Genomic DNA, 20449 nt, shown 5'->3' with positions numbered 1-20449 from the left:
AAGGGATAGCTTTTCTTCAGGTATTACACATAGCAAAAGGCAGTGCTGAATAAATTAGCCCCTAGTCCACTAAAACGTCTGCCAAAGGGAAGACGAGGCAAACATTTCCACCAGCTTTGCAGCTAGACCACTAATTTTACTATAGGTTTTCACAAAAAAGACCACACAGTCAGCATTCCAAGTCAAGAATCATGACTGTTCTTAGGAATATGCATCTACTGTTCATCCTAATGCTCTTAACACTTCAGGAAGTGTTAAATTTCAGACGACAAATCTTCTTTCCGGATAAACCTTCACAACTTGACACCTCATTTAAATTTTGATTGTTACCACCTGCTCACATGACCAGCATGAGCCACTCATAACTGCAGTAAAATATTCTGAAGGGCAGACCATTGGCCTCTTTTTAATTTCGTCACAAAAAGCACATAGTTGAAATTTCTTTATCAGATGCAGTACCACAAATTGATGCAATGCTTAACAGGAAGACTAAAAAAAAATAAAATCTACCAAGTGTCATGGTATTCACCACTTATGTTTGCCACAGGACAGACCTGCCGAAATAGGGACTCTCCTGTGAAAACAGATGCAGGTGGTAACCTTACAGCTTGAGTGACTACAGTAGGCTTCAGTATAAAAAGGAAGGATGGAAAGAAGAAAATCAACTGCCAGTAGATCACACCTTTTGAATGATTACACTTATAAAGACAGACCAAGGAAACATTAATCCTACTAAAATTAAGCACAAAAAAGCCAACATGTAGGTAGTGCTGATACTCCCAATTATAACCACCTCTGAGGTAATGCAACAAGCAACATACTGTCAGCATTTCTGATGACACTTAATAGAAAGACATTCCCTCAGTCAATCTTTCTAACTGGTCACCCTCCGAAAAAAGTCTGTATAACACACTGTATACTATTATAAATGGACAGTCTGTTTATTTGATCGGCTGTATATGTACAGTCCTGCATGCTAGGCTTCTTTCTGCAAGTTGTTAGCTGTTTTCACAGTAATAAATTGCTTTTATAGATGCTGGTGCTAAATGTGGGTTTTCGGCTCTCAACTAGAGCAATTACAAACATGGTTTCAGTTTTTTAAATGCAGTTTTTAAAATTCATTTATAAAAATGTGAAATATGATTTGTGATGTGTGAATGTATTCCGAGTCTAAAATACATGAACAGAAGTGCCTTTTTTGTCCTACTCAGAATTTCAGGAGTTGGGCCCTGACAAATTTGGAATGCATTTTACTTCAACCACATGTTCACAAATTAAGTCCAGGGTATATAAAGTTAAAAATACACAAATCCTTTTAAAGTAGATGAGATGCTTCTGAGTAGAAATTTCCAGAATGAGGAAAACTACACTGAGAGGGCTCTCAAGTACTTGCATCAGAAAGAGCAAAATTGGTCACTCCACTGAATAAAGTGTGAGATCTGTGGGATTTTACAAGAAAAAAGATGTATTGTTCTACGTTGTAGTGGAGAGCAGACAAATGTAGGATAACTGGCCTGGTGGAATAAATTAGCGCCAAACTGAAGAATGCAAGTCTTATAATTGTTCACTATTGCAGACATAGTCTACAAGGTCCGTCACTCTTAAGAGTTCATCTTCATCTTCTTCCAGTCCTACTGCTTCCTGTCCTAAACCATTAGGTTCCAGAATAGGATGAGAAATGCTGTCCTTGGAAACCAGGGTTTTGTTGCCTGACTTTCCAATCAAGTTCTCAATAGCTTTTCCAGGACTGTGGCCATTGGCTGAAGGCAAGTCCACTAAGCTGTAGTCTAGTGGGCTTTCATCTTTGACATTGTCAAAGTCATCATCATCATCACTTTCTATCCGAAAGGGATGCTTTTTACTGGTCTCTTGTAGAAATGAAGAGCTGTTGTCAGACACAAAGTTGTCTGATTTTGCTTTCTCTTCCTCTTCCTCATCTGTCTCAATTCTGTTAAACCGCTTCTTGGTTGTCCTCTCGTCTTCTTCTTCTGACTCATCAGAATGCAAGCGTCTTAAACGGGACTTCTTTTCCAAACGTCCTGTTCTTAAGCCTTCTGCAAGAACAATCAAATCATAATGAAATATCCACTATTTAATAAACGTGACAGAATAGTGATTTTAACAGTAATGTCAGTTTTACAAGCTATACAACACCTAAATCTTATGCAAGTAATATTTCAGAAATATTGCAAAAGCATTCATAAAAACACTGTTAGAAAAGCAGGGCTGCAGAATTTCAAGAACAGGTCTTGCAGAAAGTTACAATAAAAAGGCTGAACACAAATGCATACTTTTCCTAAACAGAAAAGTTAGGATCCAACCAGGTAACTTTTCCACAACATAAATAGTCAGGCTACCGTACTAAACTTTTTTTCTGTCAGAAATGCTATTTGTGCAGAAGTACACTCTCAGCAGAAATTAATAGGCTACCTATCTCAGATATCTAGTAGAGAGTCACTTGGGTACTTCCTATCAAAAGATAAATGGCAGCATGTATGTTCAAATGGGGCATCTAGTGGTTAAAGCTTCACATTTTTCCATCACGTACTAGCTGCAACAATTGAATGGAACAGTCAGTGCTACAAATGCTAAGGTTATGCTCTTCCTGCCATAAGCCAGACCCCAAGTTTGCTGTAATATCCTTAGAAAACATTAGACAGTCTCAAATGCCAAGTTACTAGTTGTCACCATCAACAATAATCTTTGGTTTGACCTAAGCATCAGTACCACCATAAAAAACACGCATCAGAAACTAGGCCTCTGGACAAAACCAAATATTACCTGACTGAATATACTAGAAAATTAGCTGCCACTGCCCACTTGTTTCCTAGTCTACTATATGCAGCTTTGATATTCACCAATCTATATTCCACTCAGGCACACAAGACTGGAGCCAATACTATTACAAAATAGCAAAATTTGCTACCACCCTCCCCAGTATGACACACCACTGCACTGCAGTCAAAAAAAAAAAATAAATTTGATGATGTTTCCCTCAATTACCTCAAATATTTTCAGTTAAAATTCCAATGTTATTCTCTACCAGCACTCAAAAGGCCCAGTCTCAGCTCAACTAGTGCTCTCTGTATCCCACCATAGACTGATGCTCCAAGACAGATTCCTTGCTTATCAACACAAGCATCAACTCACATGGGGCTCTACTCTCATAATATGGCCTAACTCTGGAACCTAACTCCTAACTCCTCTTTCTCTCAGGCAGATTGAGAACTCCTCTGCCTTTAAAATTGCCTGTAAATTCATCTTCACAAAATGTGGCTCTACAACTGGTCTACCATGCCTGGCAAGTCTTTTCTACAACAGCCTCCTACATCCACATTTCCATGAAACTTTACTCTGTTCTCTTTATATCTTCAAATGTGCAAGTCTCTTATTTAGTCATTTATTTTTTTGCTAGTTGCCTTAAATATAAAGCAAATAATAAAGGGGGAAAAAACTCATACCTTCTTCCTCTGTTCAAACATAGCTCGTCACAGAGAAACCCTCCCACCTTAATTCTTGCCTCCAACCCTTCACATATCATCCTAAATAACTGTTTTATTCTATTAGGGAATACAAATGCTATCACTGCTCCACACACAAATTTTCAGCGAATTCTATTAAATGCTTTCTGTGTATCAAGGCCCACCAACAACAGCAGTATTTTCTTTCATTCTTCTTCCTTCTAGATCATCATTTCTCTATTGATGTTAAATATTTATCCACTATCCATAAAGAATAGTTGTGTAAAATCTTACCATAACCATAGATGTCCTTCTCTTACATTTTGCAGTATTCTTACTGTGGGATTTCCCGCCTCAGGTGACCCGACGTCGGCTCTTACACAAAAGCTTAAGCCTGGTTGCTGTAGGTGCATGGAACATCATGTGTACTGCCATAAACCAGGGACCTTAAATGTGACGTCTGCACACACAGACCTCAGAACTTGAAGGCCAGACAGCTAGAAGAGTCAAGTATCATATACTGGCTAGTTGCTCTTGGTTAGGGTATAGCATCCTAAAAACTAGGAGCTAGGTTAGTAGTGCAACGTAATGCAGGGGGAAGGTGGGAGGGATGGAATACTGCAACATGGAAGAGAAGGACATCTATGGTTATGGTAAGATTTTACACAACTATTCTATGTCCTTCTATTCCTATGTTGCACTATTCTTACTCTGGGAGAGTACCACAGCTAGTTAGAGGTAAGGGTGACAGTAGAAGTGAAAGATTCCAGAAACCCGTGCAGGATAGTCCTAGCAAAGCCTGCCTTGGCTCTGGAGACTTTATCTAGTTTGTAGTGCTTGGTGAAGGTGTGGAGAGTGGACCAAGTGGCAGCTCCTAAAATGGAAGCTGTGTGCAGTCCTTTGAGGAAGGCTTTGGAAGTAGCCATACCTCTGGTGGAATGAGCTCTCACCCCCTGGGGTAAAGGTTTGCCATGGTGTGAGTGGCAGAAATATATGGATTTTCTGATCCATCCTGACATAGTTTGCTTGGAAACTGCCTTGCCCATAGCCTTGGGATGGAAGGAGACAAAGCTGTTCAGATTTTCTGAAGGGTTTAGTTTTGTCTAGGTAGAATCTAAGTTGTCTGTGCACATCCAGGGAATGGAGAACCCTCTCACTCTTGTTAGTTGGAGAGGGGAAGAAGGTAGGCAGGTGAATAGACTGATTTAAGGACAGTTCGTTTACCACTTTAGGTATGAAGAATGGGTTAGTGCGTAAGGTCACCCTGTCCTTGTGGAAGATAGTGGGGGGCAGGCCATGAGTGCCTGTAACTCTGACACTCTCCTAGCAGAAGTGATGGTGACCAACAGTACAGTTTTCCATTTACAGAGGTGTAAAGTAGCATTGCTAATCAGTTCAAAGGGAATAAGTGTTAGTTTCTCCAGGGCAAAGTTTAAATCCCATGGTAGCGGGATGGGTTTTCTAGGTGGTTTGATGTGTAAGACCCCTCTGTGAAAAAGTTTACCATCTTGCCTGGACAGTACAGGGGGGGTTTAGAGGCAGGCAGGCAGATATGGATGAAAGATGTACTTTCACTGAGGAGTAAGAAAGACCATCCTTAATGAGTTCACACACACATGATAGGACTAGGGCAGGGTCCGCCTGGCTGGGGTTCCTGTCTTTACGTAAACACCATTTTGAGAATCTCTCCCATTTTGATAAGTATTTTCAAGTAACAGGTTTCCTGGCCTCTCTCAGGGCAGTAAGCACATCCTCTGAATAGTGGTGCCTAAACAGGATTACAAGTTTATCACCCAGTGTTAGTGCTAACATCTGTAAGTGAGGCTGGATTAGGGTCCCCCCTTTTGTTGTGTGAGAAGGTCCACCTTGTGGGGTAACTGGTGATTGCCTTTGGCTAGTGAGTGAATTAGGGGGAACCAGTGCTGCCTTGGCCAGATTTTTGCTTTGTCCTTCCTGATTTTCAGTAGGACCTTTTGAATTAAACAGTCCCTTCCAAGGAATGCTGAAGGCATCTACTTTCCAGGCTAGTGGGAAGTGATCCTTGGTGCAAAAGTTGGTCAATTCTCTGTTCTGGGGGGAGGCAAACAGATCCACTTGAGGAGTGCCCCACCGGTGGACAATGTCTAGAAAGATTTCCCTGTTCAGCATCCACTCATGCTGTATGCAAGATGTTCTACTTAGAAGATCTCCTTGTTTGTTGTCCTGAGAGGGTATGTATGAGGCCTGCAAGGGATAGGTTGTGACTGGAGGTGATTTCCCAGATTTGTAGATTTATTTTGCAAAGGAGGTAGGCTTTGGTTCCTCCTCGTTTGTTGAGGTATCACATATGACTGTGGTGTTGTCTGTGAATATCAGTAGGGGTCCCGGGTGGAGGGTAGGAAGGAAAGCCTCCAGGGCTAGGAGAACTACAGTCATCTCCCTGACATTGATATGTTTCTTTTGAAGAGCAGGACTGCAAATTTCCTGAACTCTGAAGTCCTTGCAGGTGGCACCCCACCCTAGGTCTGAAGCATCTGTGTAGATGAACTGGTTTGGGGAGAGCATTTGGAGAAGCATTCCCGGGTTGCGATGGGTTTGTTGAATCCACCACCTTAGCTCTAATTTGAGGTAGGGCAGAAAGGGGATTTGCTTCTCTAAAGAGTGCAGGTTTTGTCAACACATGTTCTTTAGGTACCACTGGAACGTCCGCATTTGCATTCTTGCCAAGTGAAGCATGGGAATGATGGCTGCCATAAGCCTCAGGAGTTGCAGAAATTGTCTTGCAGAAATCTGGGATTCCAGTAAAAGGCTTTGAAAGTGAGTGGACCTTTTCCTCTGGGAGAAAGGTCCGCATTAGATCTGTCCGGATTCTGCAGCTCAGAAAAATTTTGTCTTGCTGAGGGAGCAAGGAGGGTTTGTTTAAATTGAGAGTGAAGCCCAGGTTTTGAAGAAGGGTGGTGGTGAACCTGAGGTTGTCTCTGAGACGGGTTTCTGTCTCTGCTAGAAGGAGAATGTCATCTAGGGTAGGGATAGAGTTGTATACCTCGGGTCCTGCAGTAAGCAATGGCTGAGGCTAGGCATCTTGTGAATACTCTGGGTGCTGGAGACAAACCAAAGGACAAGGCTGTAAACTGAAAGTGAGAGCAGAGTCCAGAAATACGTAGAAATTTTCTGTTGGAGGGTTTTATGGGGATATGAAGGTAAGCCTACTGTAGATCCGGAGTGGCCATGAAGGCCTGGTCTGGGATAAGAGGGAGTAGAGCTGGGAAGGAGAGCATTTTAAAAGAAGGCACTTCCAGAAATAGGTTCAGGAAAGATAGATCCAGTACAGGTCTCCAAGGACCATCCTTTCTCGGAACAGAAAGAGTCTCGAGTAAAATCCTTTCCTTCCTGCCCGGGAGGAACAGGTTCTATTATTCCTAGTTTTTGGAGGTCTTGAATAATTTGTGGCAGGAGGTGGATTTGGTTTTTGAGGGGAAAGAGAATGGGCTTTTCCCTCCAGGACGGGAAGTATCCATTTCGGATGATACTCAGTAACAGGTGGTCTGAAGTGATGGTTTCCCAGATGGGTAAACAGTGCGATAGGCGGGCTGAAAAAGGCAGATGGGCAAGGCAGTCACGCATTGTTGAGTGCATTTCTATCCTGAAAGGACCTGTTTAGGACTTGGTTGAGAGGTGGCAGGTCTGGAGAATGCTTGCCTTCTGCTTCCCCTCCTGTGCCTGGAGGATGAAGGGGTGGCAGAGGAAAGGGTTCTCTTGACAAATGAGGTTTTTGCAGGATAGTTCCTATAATAATTTGGAATAGGGGACACAAGCAACTGCATGACATCTTGCAGTTCCTTGCTTTTCTCCTGCAGATTTTTAAAAAACTCTGCAGATCGTTTTCCAAACAAAAGGTTATGGTCTAAGGGGGCCTCCATAATCTTAGTTTTAAAGTCTTCTGGAAGAGGTTGTAAGGGCAGCCAATAGCATCTCCGGAGGACAGTAGCAATAGCTGCTGACCTAGAGGCTTCTGCAGCATCATAACTGCACCTAATTGAATGTCTGGCTACCTGTGAAGCCAGACACAATTTAGATGTCATGTCTGATTTGGTAGGGCAGTCAGGTCTGGCAGCCAGGAGATTAGTTGCTTGTGAGACAGCGGTCCAGTGCATATTTAACGATGTGTGTCTGGTAATTTATAGCACTGAAGGCGAGGGTGGAAGAGGTGTACACTTTTTTTTTTTTTTTTACCAATCTTGTCCATGGTTTTGCTGTCTTTATCAGCAGGCAAAAGAGATGCAGAGGGAAGTAGTCTAGATTGCTTTTCTGGACAGACAGCAATAACTGCAGGGTCTGCCGGGGGGGTGGGGGGTGGGGTTAGCCAAGAATGTTTGCTCATCAGGAACCTTATAAAACTTGTCTGGTCTTTTAGCTGCAGGTGGTTGACAGTCTGGGTTTTTGGAGGTAAAAGCATCCAGATAAGAAGGTAAGACTGGTGGGATGGCTGATGGGAAGGGAGACTCCACTTGTTCAAATTACCTCCTCTGGGTGTCAGTCATCTGGTTAGTGTCCCACTTAAAATACTCTTTTATCTTAGTTATTGTTTCAACAAAGGTAATGTCCTCTGGTGGTGAGTCCCCTTCAATAGATTCCTCATCTGGTGAATAATATTCTAAAGGAGAGGCAATCTGGGATGCACAAGAAATGGACTCTTCAGAAGAAGAGTAGTAAGGTTCTAGTCCCTCCTCTCCCTCTTGGATAGTCTGCAAGGGGAGAGAAATGGCAGAGGCAGACCTAGGGCTGAGCACAGGTATAGTGGAGGGAGTAGAGCCTGTGGGCCTGCATCAAGAGAGTTAGTGAAAGATTGCCAGTCAGGGACTCCTTCAGGGGTAGGAGTCAGATGTTTAGTTTTCTGTTTATGTTTAGTAAGCGTTGGTTTGGGAGAAGGCATAGGCTCAGATGCTTGAGTCTCAGGAACAGGAGTCTCTGAAGACCGACTGTTTCTGGTTCCACATAGACGCTGGTAGGAACACACGTCTGGGCTATCTCCATGGATGTGCAGGCCGCAACTTCTGAAGAGGCTTCCTCGGTGGGAGCCATTGAAGTAGTCTGTTCTGTTGGATGTCCCTCAACTCCTACATCGGAAGCTGGCGGGATGTCCGATGTCGGACGGACAATGGAAGTAGGCCTGGAAACTTTTGCTTTTTTCCTTGCTGGTTCAGTCGGAGCAGCCAATTCGGGGTCCATTCTAAGTGCAAGCTTTTTGAGACATTGGTTCTCTAAATATAAATTTAGTGCAATCAAATGGGTGTGGAGGGTCTTCGGTACGAAAGACTGGCAAATAGAACTCGCAGTATGATCGTGTTCCTTCCCAAGACAAAACATGCAAGAGTCATGGGTATCCTTATGTGGTATCTGACGCCCGCAATGGCATTTGCCCTTTTTAGCTGACATTGGCTAATATAAAATACAGCTAACCAAGCTCAAGCAAAAAGAATGTAAGGTTTCCCCAATGGGGTACTTAGCTTTTTAGAAGTCTTCTAGAGTAGGAGCGACATGAACGATGTGACGTCATCTGTGGCTGAAAAATTCTGAGGTCTGTGCGTGAAGACGTCACATTTAAGGTCCCTGGTTTATGGCCTTAAGTGTGACGTCCCACGCACCTACAGCAACCAAGCTTAAGCTTTTGTATAGAAGCAGATGTCGGGTCGTCTGAGGCAGGAAATCTCACAGTAAGAATACTGCAACACAGGAATAGGAGGACATCAAATGATTTATTTAACATTTGTCAACTGGTTAGATCATCTGGTCAAAGGACCCTTTTCAGTCACAACCTGGGTGAGAGACGCCAGATAATAAAACTAACTAAACATACAGCAGAATGCAGAAAGTACAGTTGTTTACACTTACCATAAATGTAGATGTTCGAGTGTATTCACTGTTGCAGTCATTACATTTGGGTTATCTGCTTGCAGTAGCCCTCAGTCGGCCTGATTATCAAAGTCTTGGTTCCTGCGTCGGTTGCTGTCTCATCTTCCATGACATCAGGTAGTCAGGGGTATAAAGCATGCAGCAGACGCCATTACATCAGTTTTTCTTGCCCCAGATATCAGGTGCCCCTCTAATGGGAAGCAATTAAATATATATACAGGGTTATACCTCCAACAAAAAAGCAAATACACCAAAAAGCTTTTAAGCATAGTAAAAAGGAATAGAAATATAGCCAAAAGAAGTCAGGGGGCTGGAGGGAGGGTAACCAGGACTGCAACAGTGAATACACTCGAACATCTACATTTATGGTAAGTGTACACAACTGTACTATGTTCTTTGTGTTTCACTGTTGCAGTCATCATATTTGGGTAGATTCCCGAAGCCAAGGATGGGAGGAGGAATTTAGACAGCCTTAGGACCAGATATAAGGCCCAGCAAGACTGCAGTGGCAAAACCAGCTCTGGATTTAGAAGAAATTGGTAAATGGTAATGCTTGGTGAAAGCATGTACAGAACTCCAGGTAGCAGCTTTGAATATGTCCCTGGTAGGGACACCTCTGAGAAAGGCTGTAGAGGTAGATGCAGCCTGGTTGAATGTGATCCATGGTGCTTATAGCAGAAATGAATGCAATGGCCTATCCATTTAGAAATGGTTTGCTTTGAAATGGCCTTCCCCTCTGCCCCTGCAGCAGATGCCACCAGCAGCTGTTCAGATTTCCTGAGAGGTTTAGTCCTGTCCAAGTAAAATCTAAGTTGTCTGCGCACATCTAAGGAGTGCAGTATCCGTTCTCCTTTGCTCTGTGGATTAGAAAAGAAGTTGGCAAATGAATTGACTTATTAAGAGCCACACTGGATACTACCTTGGACATGAAGTAGGGAATGGCTCTACTGCCATAAGGGCCTGTAATTCAGACACCCTTCTTGCTGAAGTGATGGCTAAAAGGAAGGTTGTCTTCTAACAAAGGAATTTCAACTCTGCATTTGCAGCTGGCTCAACAGGAGGTAGAGTAAGTTTCTCCAATACAAAGTTAAGGTCCCAGGCTGGAGTAGGGGCTCTCCTGGGTGGTCTTAAGTTTTTGGTCCCTCTGAGGAACTGCTTGAGCAGTGGATGAGAGAAGAGGGGTGGTTCTGTGTTGTAATGAGCTGAAATGGCTGAGGCATGAATTTTGAAGGAGGAAAAGGAAAGGCCCTTGTGAAGCATCTCAGTTAAGCATTGAAGAATCTGAGGTAAATTAGGTGCTGCTGTGCTCATCCCCTGAGTTTGGTTCCAGGAAGAGAATCTTTTCCATTTTTTAGCATAAGATTTTCTAGTACTAGGCCTCCTTGCCTCCAGAATGACATCATCACTTGCTTACTGAGGGATGATAACGGAGAGATCAGGTAATTAGCCAGGCTGCCAGGTTCAGAGTTTGAAGATGAAGGTGCAGAATCTGGCCCTTCTGCTGGGACAGCCGGGTAGGGGTCTGAGGCAGGTGCCATGGTGCCAGCAGTGAAACACTGTGCAAGAGGGCGTATGAGTGTTGGCGTGGCCAGTCTGGTGCAATCAGTATCGTTCTTGGTTTGTCCTGTTTGATCTTTAGTAGTACCTTGGAGAGGAGAGACAGAGGAGGAAAGGCATAAACTGATAGATTTTTCCAGGTGAAGGACAGAGCATCCACTTTCCAAGCTTGTTTGTGGGGACTCCTTGTGCAGAATTTGTCCAATTGGTAGTTCTGGGGGGAGGCAAACAGATCTATCTTTGGGCTCCCCCATTTGTTTATCAACATATTGAATGTCTTTGGTGCCAGTTTCCACTCGTGTGGGTCCATGAGATTTCTGCTTTTGGTCGTCTGCCAGTGTATTTAACTTTCCTGGCAGGAAATGAGCCTGTAGATGCACTTGGTAGCGCAAGGCTGTGTTCCACAGCGCCATGGCTAGTCTGCAGAGGGTTCCCCCCTGCTTGTTTATGTACCACATAACAGTGGTGTTTGTCCATCTTTACCATTAACTGTCCTGGAAGAATGTGGTCCTTGAAGGCTGTCAGAGCATTCTGTACAGCTAATATTTCTTTTTGATTGATATGCCGGTGCATTTGACTTAGGTTCCATTTGCCTTGAATGCACCTTGCTGCCAAGTGAGTCCCCCATGCACAGTCTGATGCATCTGTAAGGGTTTGGGTGGCAGGGGGTATAGTGAATGGCAGTCCCTTGTTTTTGTGGCAGGCCTCTGCCCACCAAAGGAACTCTAACTGTAGTCAAGGTATGATAGGAATCATTGCTTCTAGATCCTGAGAATGTTGACACCATAGGCTTTTTAGATACCATTGTAGTTTCCTCATATGCAGTCTTGCATATGGAATTAGAAAAATGCAGAAGGCCATGAACCGCAAGGCTTGCAGTATTTGTCTTGCAGATAGCAGGGTCTTTGTGGCCATTAGCTTGAAGTAAGTTTTCAAATGAACTTGTTTCTCTGGCGTGAGGAAAGTCATCTGGGAAGTTGTGTTCAAACTTGCTCCCAAGAATACAATTTGTTGGCAGTGTACCAGATGTGATTTCTTTTCGTTTATGCTGTACCCCAGAGAAGTTAGCACTTTTTGTACAAATGCCAGATGATTCAATAGTATGTCATGGCTTTCTGCCTGAATTAGACAATCGTCCAGGTATGGGTATATTTGAATATGGGTCTATATCAGTTCACCGACACAGCTGAAGTTCGAACACCATATGTTCGAACTTCTAACCATGAAGTACAAAAACATCGATGTCTTAGAACAGCGATTTTTTTCCCCAGGGGAAAAAAATCGCTGTTCCAAGAAACACACACAACACAAGCACACCAAAAAAACAGCAATCTACACACAAACACTTAAAATCCTACATCTAACCCTACACTAAACTGTACATACACTATCTATAAACTTACCTTAACCCAATCCCTAATCCTAAGGTCCGTCACTACTGCACACTCACCTGATCCGCGCCCTAACCCTAACTCACATATCCTGCCCTAACCCAAAAGTCTGTCACTATTGCACACCCACTTCACTCATGCCCTGACCCTAACCCTAACTCACCTAACCCACGCCCTAACCCTAACATCCACACAATCGCACACTTACCTGAACCCAACCCATAACGTCCCACCACAGTCCTGATAATCGCGAAGCCACAGAAACGTCCCACCGAATTCTTTCCCTGGGAAAGAATTTGGTGTTCCGCTGCTTCACGATAATCAGTGTACGAACTTCACAGTTCGAACATCTGGTGTTCGATCGTCAGCCATTCCGACGGACTGATATAGAACCTTTGAATATTTCTTTGCCTGCAAAATGTAATGACTGGCACCTTGTGAATACCCTGGGCGCAGTAGATAAGCCAAAGGGCAGTGCAGAGAACTGATAGTGCATGAAGCATGCTTTGAAGCGTAGGTAGCTTCTGCAAGATTCCCTGATTGGGATGTGCAGGGTAGGCTTCCTTTAAATCCAGTGTTGCCAACCAGGCATCCTTGCCTAGCATAGGAAGTAACTGGTGAAGAGTTAGCATCTTGAATTTTGGGATAACCAAAAAAGTGTTTAAGACAGAGAGATCCAGGATAGGATGCCAGGAGTTGTCTTTTCTGGGCACCAGGAAAAAGTCTTGAGTAGAAACCTTGTCCCCTTTCCTCTTCTGGGACAGTTTGAATAGCCCTTATACTTAAGAGAGAGAACTTGCTTTTGAGCCTCTGCCCACTGATTTAGGGGTAGATCTGGCCAACTGTTTGGGGTTGGTAAAGTGTGGAAGTGGAATCTGTATCCTTGGGAAACTATATTTAAAACCCATTTGTCCTGGGTAATGAGTTCCCAGTTTTTTGCGTGCAGAGAAATCTTTCCCCCTAAAGGAGCGGTCAGTTGAGAAGGGCTTGGAAGTTTTAAAGTTAAGTCATTGAGACAGTCTACCATAAGGGGGAGGTCTTACTACTCCCTGCTTTGGAAGTGGGAGCCCCCCCCCCCCCACTGCTTAGTCCTATGCATACCTTGGGACTGAAGCCTGAGTGTTCTGCTGGTTCTGGGTTTGGACTGAGAAGGCCTGGAAGAGGTAGGAAAGGACCAATTCTTAGAGGACCAATGTCTACTAAATCTGGGAGGCTGCACTTGCAGGAAATCTTTAACAGTTTGCATAGATTTAGCTTTTTCCTCCATCTATTTTAGTAATACTTCTGCTTTGTTGCCAAACAGGCGGTCCTGGTTTAAGGGAGCATCCAACAATTTAGCTTTAACATGATCTGGCAAAGATTGCTCCTTAAGTCAAGCATGCCTTCTAAGTACAGACCCAATAACAGCAGCCCTGCAAGATGCCTCTAGTGAATCAAAACCACACTGCAAAGTATGTTTTCCAACTTGTTCAGCAGAATGCATTAAATCCCGTAAATCCTCATTTTCAGCACAATCAGGAATCAACATAATTTTTCTGTTTAAACAATCCAATAATATGCTGCTGATACTTTAACATATGAAATTGGCAATTTAAGGCCCTGATGGCCAAGGTTGCAGAAGTGTATACCTTCTTACCCCATCTATCCAGGGCCCTGGAATCTCTATCAGAGAGGGTATGATTTTTGGCAGTAGTAGCCTTAATGCCCTTGGGTCCCTGTGAAATGGTCTCAGGATCCGCAGTAGGATTTTTAAAAAGGAACTTGTGAGAATCAGGAACCCTATAATACCTGTCAGGTGTTCTGGGAGCAGGAGGTAAAGAGTCAGGGGCCAAGCTAGATTCCGAAAAGGCATAGTCAACAATGTCCAGCACAGGAGGGATAGCTAAAGGCCTGTGTTGGGGCAGGAGTAAGAAATCTCTAAGCCTCTTTTTAGAATTAGAGTAATTCTAGCTTTCCCAGTGAAAAGTACATTGATGTTACAGTGTATTCACTGTTGCAGTCATTACAGTTGGGTAATCTGCTGGCAGGTTGCCCTCAGGTCGGCCTGAACAGTCTTGGGTCCTGCTTTGGTTGCTGTCTCCTTTTCCACGTCAGGTCGTCAGGGGTATAAAACATGCAGCCGATGCCATTTTATTCAGTTTTTCTTGCCCCAAATGGGGAGCAAAAAAAAAAATATATATATATATATATATAAATAACAGAAATATATATATATATAAATGCACTTTTAGAAACATAAACTTTACCTTCATCTAAAAGCAAATACACAACAAAGGCTTTAGTGTATAGTGAAGGAAAGAAAAGGTTTAGAAAGGGGGATGGCGGGTGGGTAACAATGAATACACTCGTACATCTACATTTATGGTAAGTGTACACAACTGTACTATGTTCTTCATGTTTCACTGTTGCAGTCATTACATTTGGGCAGAATTCCAAAGCTATGGATGGGAGAATGGAACTAAACAGCATTAGGAGTGGCTATAAGGCCCTGCAGAACTGCAGTGGCAAAGCCTGCCCTGGATTTGGAGAAGAGAGGCAAATGATAATGCTTTGTGAAGGTATGAACAGAGCTCCAAGTAGCAGCTTCTAGAATGTCTTTGGTTGGAACCCCTCTGAGAAAAGCTGCTGAAGTAGAGGCAGCCCTGGTGGAATGGGATATGATCCCCTTGGGCAAAAGTTTACCATGGTGCAAGTAGCAGAAATGAATGCAATGGCTTATCTACTTAGAAATAGTCTGCTTTGATATAGCCTTCCCCTCTGACCCTGCAGAAAATGCTACCAGTAGTTGCTCAGACTTTCTTGGAGATTTGGTCCTGTTTAAGTAGAATCTTAGTTGTCTGTGTACATCCAATGAATGCAGAATCCGCTCCCCCTTGTTCTGCGGATTTGGGTAAAATATGTTGGCAGGTGAATGGTCTGGTTAAGAGCCACACTGGATACCACCTTAGGCATAAAAGAAGGATTGGTCCTGAGGGACACCCTGTCCGGGTACAATATAATAAAAGACTCCACTGCCATGAGAGCCTGTAGTTCTGCAACCCTTCTTGCTAAAGTGACTGCCAAGAGAAAAGCTGTTTTCCAAGATAGAAATTTTATGTCCGCAGTAGCTGCTGGTTCAAAAGGAGGCAGGGTGAGTTTTTCCAGCACAAAATTGAGGTCCCATACAGGAGTTGGTGATCTTCTAGGAGGCCTTAAATTTTTGGCCCCTCTAAGATGCTGTTTAAGCAGAGGATGAGAAAAGAGGCTCTGTGTTGTAATGAGCCGAGATGGCAGAGGCATGGTTTTTATTGAAAAAAAAAGATAGGCCCTTGTCAAGCATCTCAGTCGAATATTGTAAAATCTGAGGAATATTGGGCTTTGCTGTGTCTGTTCCTTGTGCTTGGTTCCAAGCACAGAATCTCTTCCATTTATCAGCATAAGATTTTCCAGTACTAGGCCTTCTGGCTTCCAAAATGACATCCATCACAGATTTACTTGAGAGGTGTTGTTTGAATAATTAAATGATCAGCCATGCTGCAAGATTCAGAGTTTGGAGCTGAGTGTGCAGAATTTGATTTTTCTGCTGAGACAGTAGATGAGGTATTTGAGGCAAGTACCATGGAGGAAGCCGAGACATATTCCTTAGAAGTGGGTACCAGTGCTGGCGGGGCCAGTCCGGAGCAACTAGGATCATTTTTGGTTTTTCCAGTCTGACTTTTAGTAAGACCTTGGAGAGTAGAGGCAGAGGGGGAAAGGCATAGACTGATGGGTTTTTCCAGCTGAATGATAGGGCATCCACTTTCCATGCTTTTTTGTGATGAGTTCTTGTGCAAAATTTGTCCAACTGATAATTTTGGGGAGAGGCAAATGATCTATGTCTGTGCTCCCCCATTTCTGTGTTAACATGCTGAAGATTTGGGGATCCAGTTTCCATTCGTGCTGGTCCATAAAATATCTGCTTAGGTCGTCTGCCAGAGTATTTTGTTTTCCTGGCAGGAATTGAGCTTGAAGATGTACTTGGTAAGTCAAGACTGTGTTCCACAAGGCCAAGGCTAGTCTGCAAAAGGGATAGGAATGTGTACCCCCCCTGCTTGTTTATGTACCACATAACTGTGGTGTTGTCCGTCTTTATCAGTAGTTGTCTTGGATGAAGCAAGTCCTTGAAGGCTGTCAGAGCATTCTGAACAGCTAGCATCTCTTTCTGGTTGATATGCAGATGCATTTGGTTTGGGCTCCATTTGCCCTGAATGCATCTCCCCGCCAGGTGGGCTCCCCAAGCACAGTCTGATGAGTCTGTAGTTAGGGTTTGGGTGGCAGGGGGTAGAGTGAATGACAGTCCCTTGTTTTGGTGACATGTCTCTGCTCAACAAAGAAACTTCTGTTGTAGGCAGAGAATGAGAGGAATCATTGTTTCCAGACTGTGACAATGTTGACTCCATAAACTATTTAGGTACCACTGAAGTTTCCTCATACGCAGTCTTGCATATGGAATTAGTACAATGCAGTATGCCATGAACCCCAAAGCCTGCAGAATTTGTCTTGCAGATAACAGCCTAAGTGACCACATAGCAATACATGCCATTAGAACTCAGCATAACCTAGATAAACAGATCTATAAATAAATACGAAATACAACCACTTTCAACCAAGATATTTTTAATGAAACAAAAACTGGAATGTAATTTAACAATGCCACTAGACACTGCTGTAGAACACTAATAACGTACTCTTGAATAATCTAGAACCAGTATGCAATAAAATAATGAAGTCCATCCCTGCACCATGGCTAACAAAAACAAAAAAAAAAAAAAAAACTCATGATAAAAAAGAATAAAGCATGGAAAAAGTTGTATAAAAATAGAACTCAAAAATGCCTTCTAGCAGTTTTGACATCTTAGAAACCTTGCAAAACTCCATGTCAAACAAGACAAGCAAACATACTATGCCAACCTAAAAGACCAACACAAAAACAACCAAAAAATGTTTTGGACATCACTAAATAAACTACTTCACCGTGGCAAAACTACCATTCCCTCTCCAAACTAATTAATACGTCCACTGCAGAAAGATGCATCCCATCACTGTGAAAAAATCCTACCTCAAACCACTGCATAAACGAGGCACATCTATAGAGTTTAATAACTACAAACCATTAGCGATTATCTCCCCCTCTCCAAAATATTAGAGAAATGCATCCATACGCATCTAATGCAACACCTAACCTTAAATAACCTGCTCTCAGAAACCCATTTCTTTAGGACTCAGCACAACACCACTGCTGCTCTACTACATTTTACCAAAATAATAAACCAACATAGAAAAGTAGTTTTGTACCTACCATAAATGTAGATGTTCGAGTGTTCACACTGCTGCAGTCATTACACTTGGGCTATCCTGCCATCAGGCGGTCCCGCAGTCGGCCAGAGTTCCAAAGTCTTGGTCCGGCGTTGGTTGCTGTCGCTTCTTCCCTGACATCAGTGCGCCAGGGGTACATAAGATGCATCCAACGCCATTTTCTTCAGTTTTTCTTGCCCCAGATGTCAGGTGCCCCAAGTAGGTAGGCAATACATATTGCTAATAAAACATATATAAAAAATAAAACAATACCTTCAGTTACAAGCAAATACACCACAAAGGTTGTATAGGATAGAAAGGTATAGATAAGTCCAGCTAGGACAGAGGGGATGGAGGGAGGGTAACCTGGACTGCAGCAGTGTGAACACTCGAACATCTACATTTATGGTAGGTACAAAACTGTACTATGTTCATTGTGTTACACTGCTGCAGTCATTACACTTGGGTAGAATCCCAAAGCTAAGGTTGGGTGGCTGGTCTATAAAGAGTTAGGATTGGCTATGAGGCCCTGCAGAACTGCAGTGGCAAATCCTGCTCTGGATTTAGAGTAAAGAGGCAAGTGGTAATGCTTGGTAAAGGTGTGCACTGAACTCCAAATTGCAGCCTCAAAAATTTCCTTGGTTGGTACTCCTCTGAGAAAGGCTGTTGAAGTGGCTGTTGCTCTGGTAGAATGTGGCCTAATGTTATTAGGGACTGATTTTCCATGCTGTGTGTAGCAGTAACGAATACAGTGTTCTATCCATTTGGAAATGGTCTGCTTTGAGATGGCCTTGCCCTGTGATCCTGCAGCATATGCTACAAACAGTTGCTCAGTTTTCCTGAAAGCTTTTGTTTTGTCCAAGTAGAAGCGTAGCTGCCTGTGTAAGTCCAAAGAGTGCAGAAGTTTCATCCCTTTATTCTGGGGGTTTGGATAAAAAGTTGGCAAATGGATGGTTTGGTTAAGAGCCACACTAGATACCACCTTTGGCATAAAGGTAGGGTTTTTGTCCTTAAAGAAACCCTGTCCTGATGAAAAATTATAAAAGGTTCCACTGCCATTAATGCCTGCAGCTCTGAAACTCTTCGTGCTGAAGTTGCTGCCAGGAGCAGAGCTGTTTTCCATGATAAAAATTTTAGATCGGCTGTATTGGCTGGCTCAAAAGGTGGCAGGTGTCAGTTTTTCCAAAACAAAATTGAGGTCCCAAGTTGGCGTTGGTGCTCTCCGGGGCGGTCTTATGTTTTTAGCCCCTCTGAGGTACTGCTTTAGCAAGGGATGAGAGAATAATGGAGGATCCGTGTTGTAATGTGCTGAAATGGCAGAGGTGTAGATCTTAATTGATGAGAAGGATAGGCCTTTGTCCAGCATCTCAGTTAAGTATTGTAAAATATGAGGAATTGAAACACAATAGGAGAAGCTGATAATTCCACAAATTTATTAATTTGTCTGATGAAGGTGAGTTATTTAACTTGCCGAAAGCGCTTACATTTATTGGAAAAATAAATTTGTGGAATTATCAGCTTCTCCTATTGTGTTTCAATCGCCTTTTGGATTTTTTAGTGGTTCGTGAATTTTTTGTCTTGTTTAAAATATGAGGAATGTTTGGGACAAGAGGGTCAAGGCTTTGAGCCTGGTTCCAGGCACATAATCTCTTCCATTTTTCTGAGTAAGATTTCCTGCTGCTAGGCCTCCTGGCCTCCAAAATGACATCCATAACAGCTTTAGAGAGCGGTGTTGCCTGTTTGACTAATGAATCTGCCATGCAGCCAGGTTTAGGGTTTTGAGCTGACCGTGCAGGATCTGATTGTTTTGTTGAGTCAGTAGGTGTGGAATTTGAGGCAAAATCCATGGTGGGCCTTGAGCTAAGTTCCTTAAGATAGGGTACCAGTGCTGGAGTGGCCTGTCTGGAGCAATCAGGATCATCTGTGGTTTTTCTTGTCTGGCTTTTAGGAGTACCTTTGAAAGGAGAGGCAGTGGTGGGAAGGTATAAACTTAGGCTTTTCCAGCTGAACGAAAGAGCATCCACTTTCCATGCTTGTGTGTTGTAAGTCCTTGTGCAGAATTTTTGTAGTTGGCAATTCAGTGGAGAGGCAAAAAGATCTATGTCTGGACATCCCCATTTTTGCGTTAACATGCTGAAGATTTGTGGATTCAATTTCCATTCGTGAGGGTTCATGATATTTCTGCTTAGATCGTCTGCCAGAGTATTTTTCTTTCCTGGCAGGAATTGTGCTTGCAGATGAACTTGATAAGTTATAGCGGTGTTCCACAAGGTCATGGCTTGCCTGCATAGGGGATAAGAATGAGTGCCCCCTTGCTTGTTCATGTACCACATTACTGTGGTGTTGTCTTTTAATAATAACTGTCCTGGATGCAGAAGGTCCTTGAAAGCTGTTAGAGCATTTTGAACAGCCAACATCTCTTTTTGATTGATGTGAAGATGCATTTGGTCTGTGGTCCACTTGCCCTGAAAACATTTTCCTGCCATGTGTGCTCTCAAAGCGTAATCCAAAGCATCTGTTGTTAGTGTCTGCCTGGCTGTAGGAAGAGTGAAAGGCTGACCCTTGTTGAGGTGACATGCCTGTGCCCACCATCAAAACTCCTGTTGTAGGCAGGGAATTATTGGTATTACTGCTTCTAAACTGTGAGAGTGTTGAGTCCAAACACTTTTTAGGTACCACTGTAATTTCTTCATATGCAGTCTGGCATATGGTATTAGTAGTATGCAGGATGCCATGATCCCAGGGCCTGCAGAATTTTTCTTGCAGGGAGATGGGACATTTTTGCCAGTAGTTGTCCTTGTTTGTCTGGCGCGAGATAAGCCATCTGGGCCGTTG

General features: G+C 43.2%; 1 protein-coding gene across 1 annotated transcript in view; it reads right to left on the bottom strand.

Moving 5' to 3' along the window:
- Positions 1–917: 917 nt before the first annotated feature.
- Positions 918–20449, bottom strand: part of RSF1 (remodeling and spacing factor 1) — an 801570-nt gene continuing 782038 nt past the window's right edge. The window contains exon 9 of the mRNA XM_044073343.1: positions 918–2054. Coding sequence (XP_043929278.1) covers positions 1555–2054 — 500 coding nt within the window. The 3' untranslated portion in view covers positions 918–1554. The remainder of the gene's footprint in view (positions 2055–20449) is intronic.

This window comes from Protopterus annectens, chromosome 5.part1 (assembly GCF_019279795.1).
Source record: "Protopterus annectens isolate FY-2018-M chromosome 5.part1, PAN1.0, whole genome shotgun sequence".
Lineage (NCBI taxonomy): Eukaryota > Metazoa > Chordata > Ceratodontiformes > Protopteridae > Protopterus > Protopterus annectens.
This window is presented reverse-complemented; position numbering and strand designations above follow the sequence as displayed.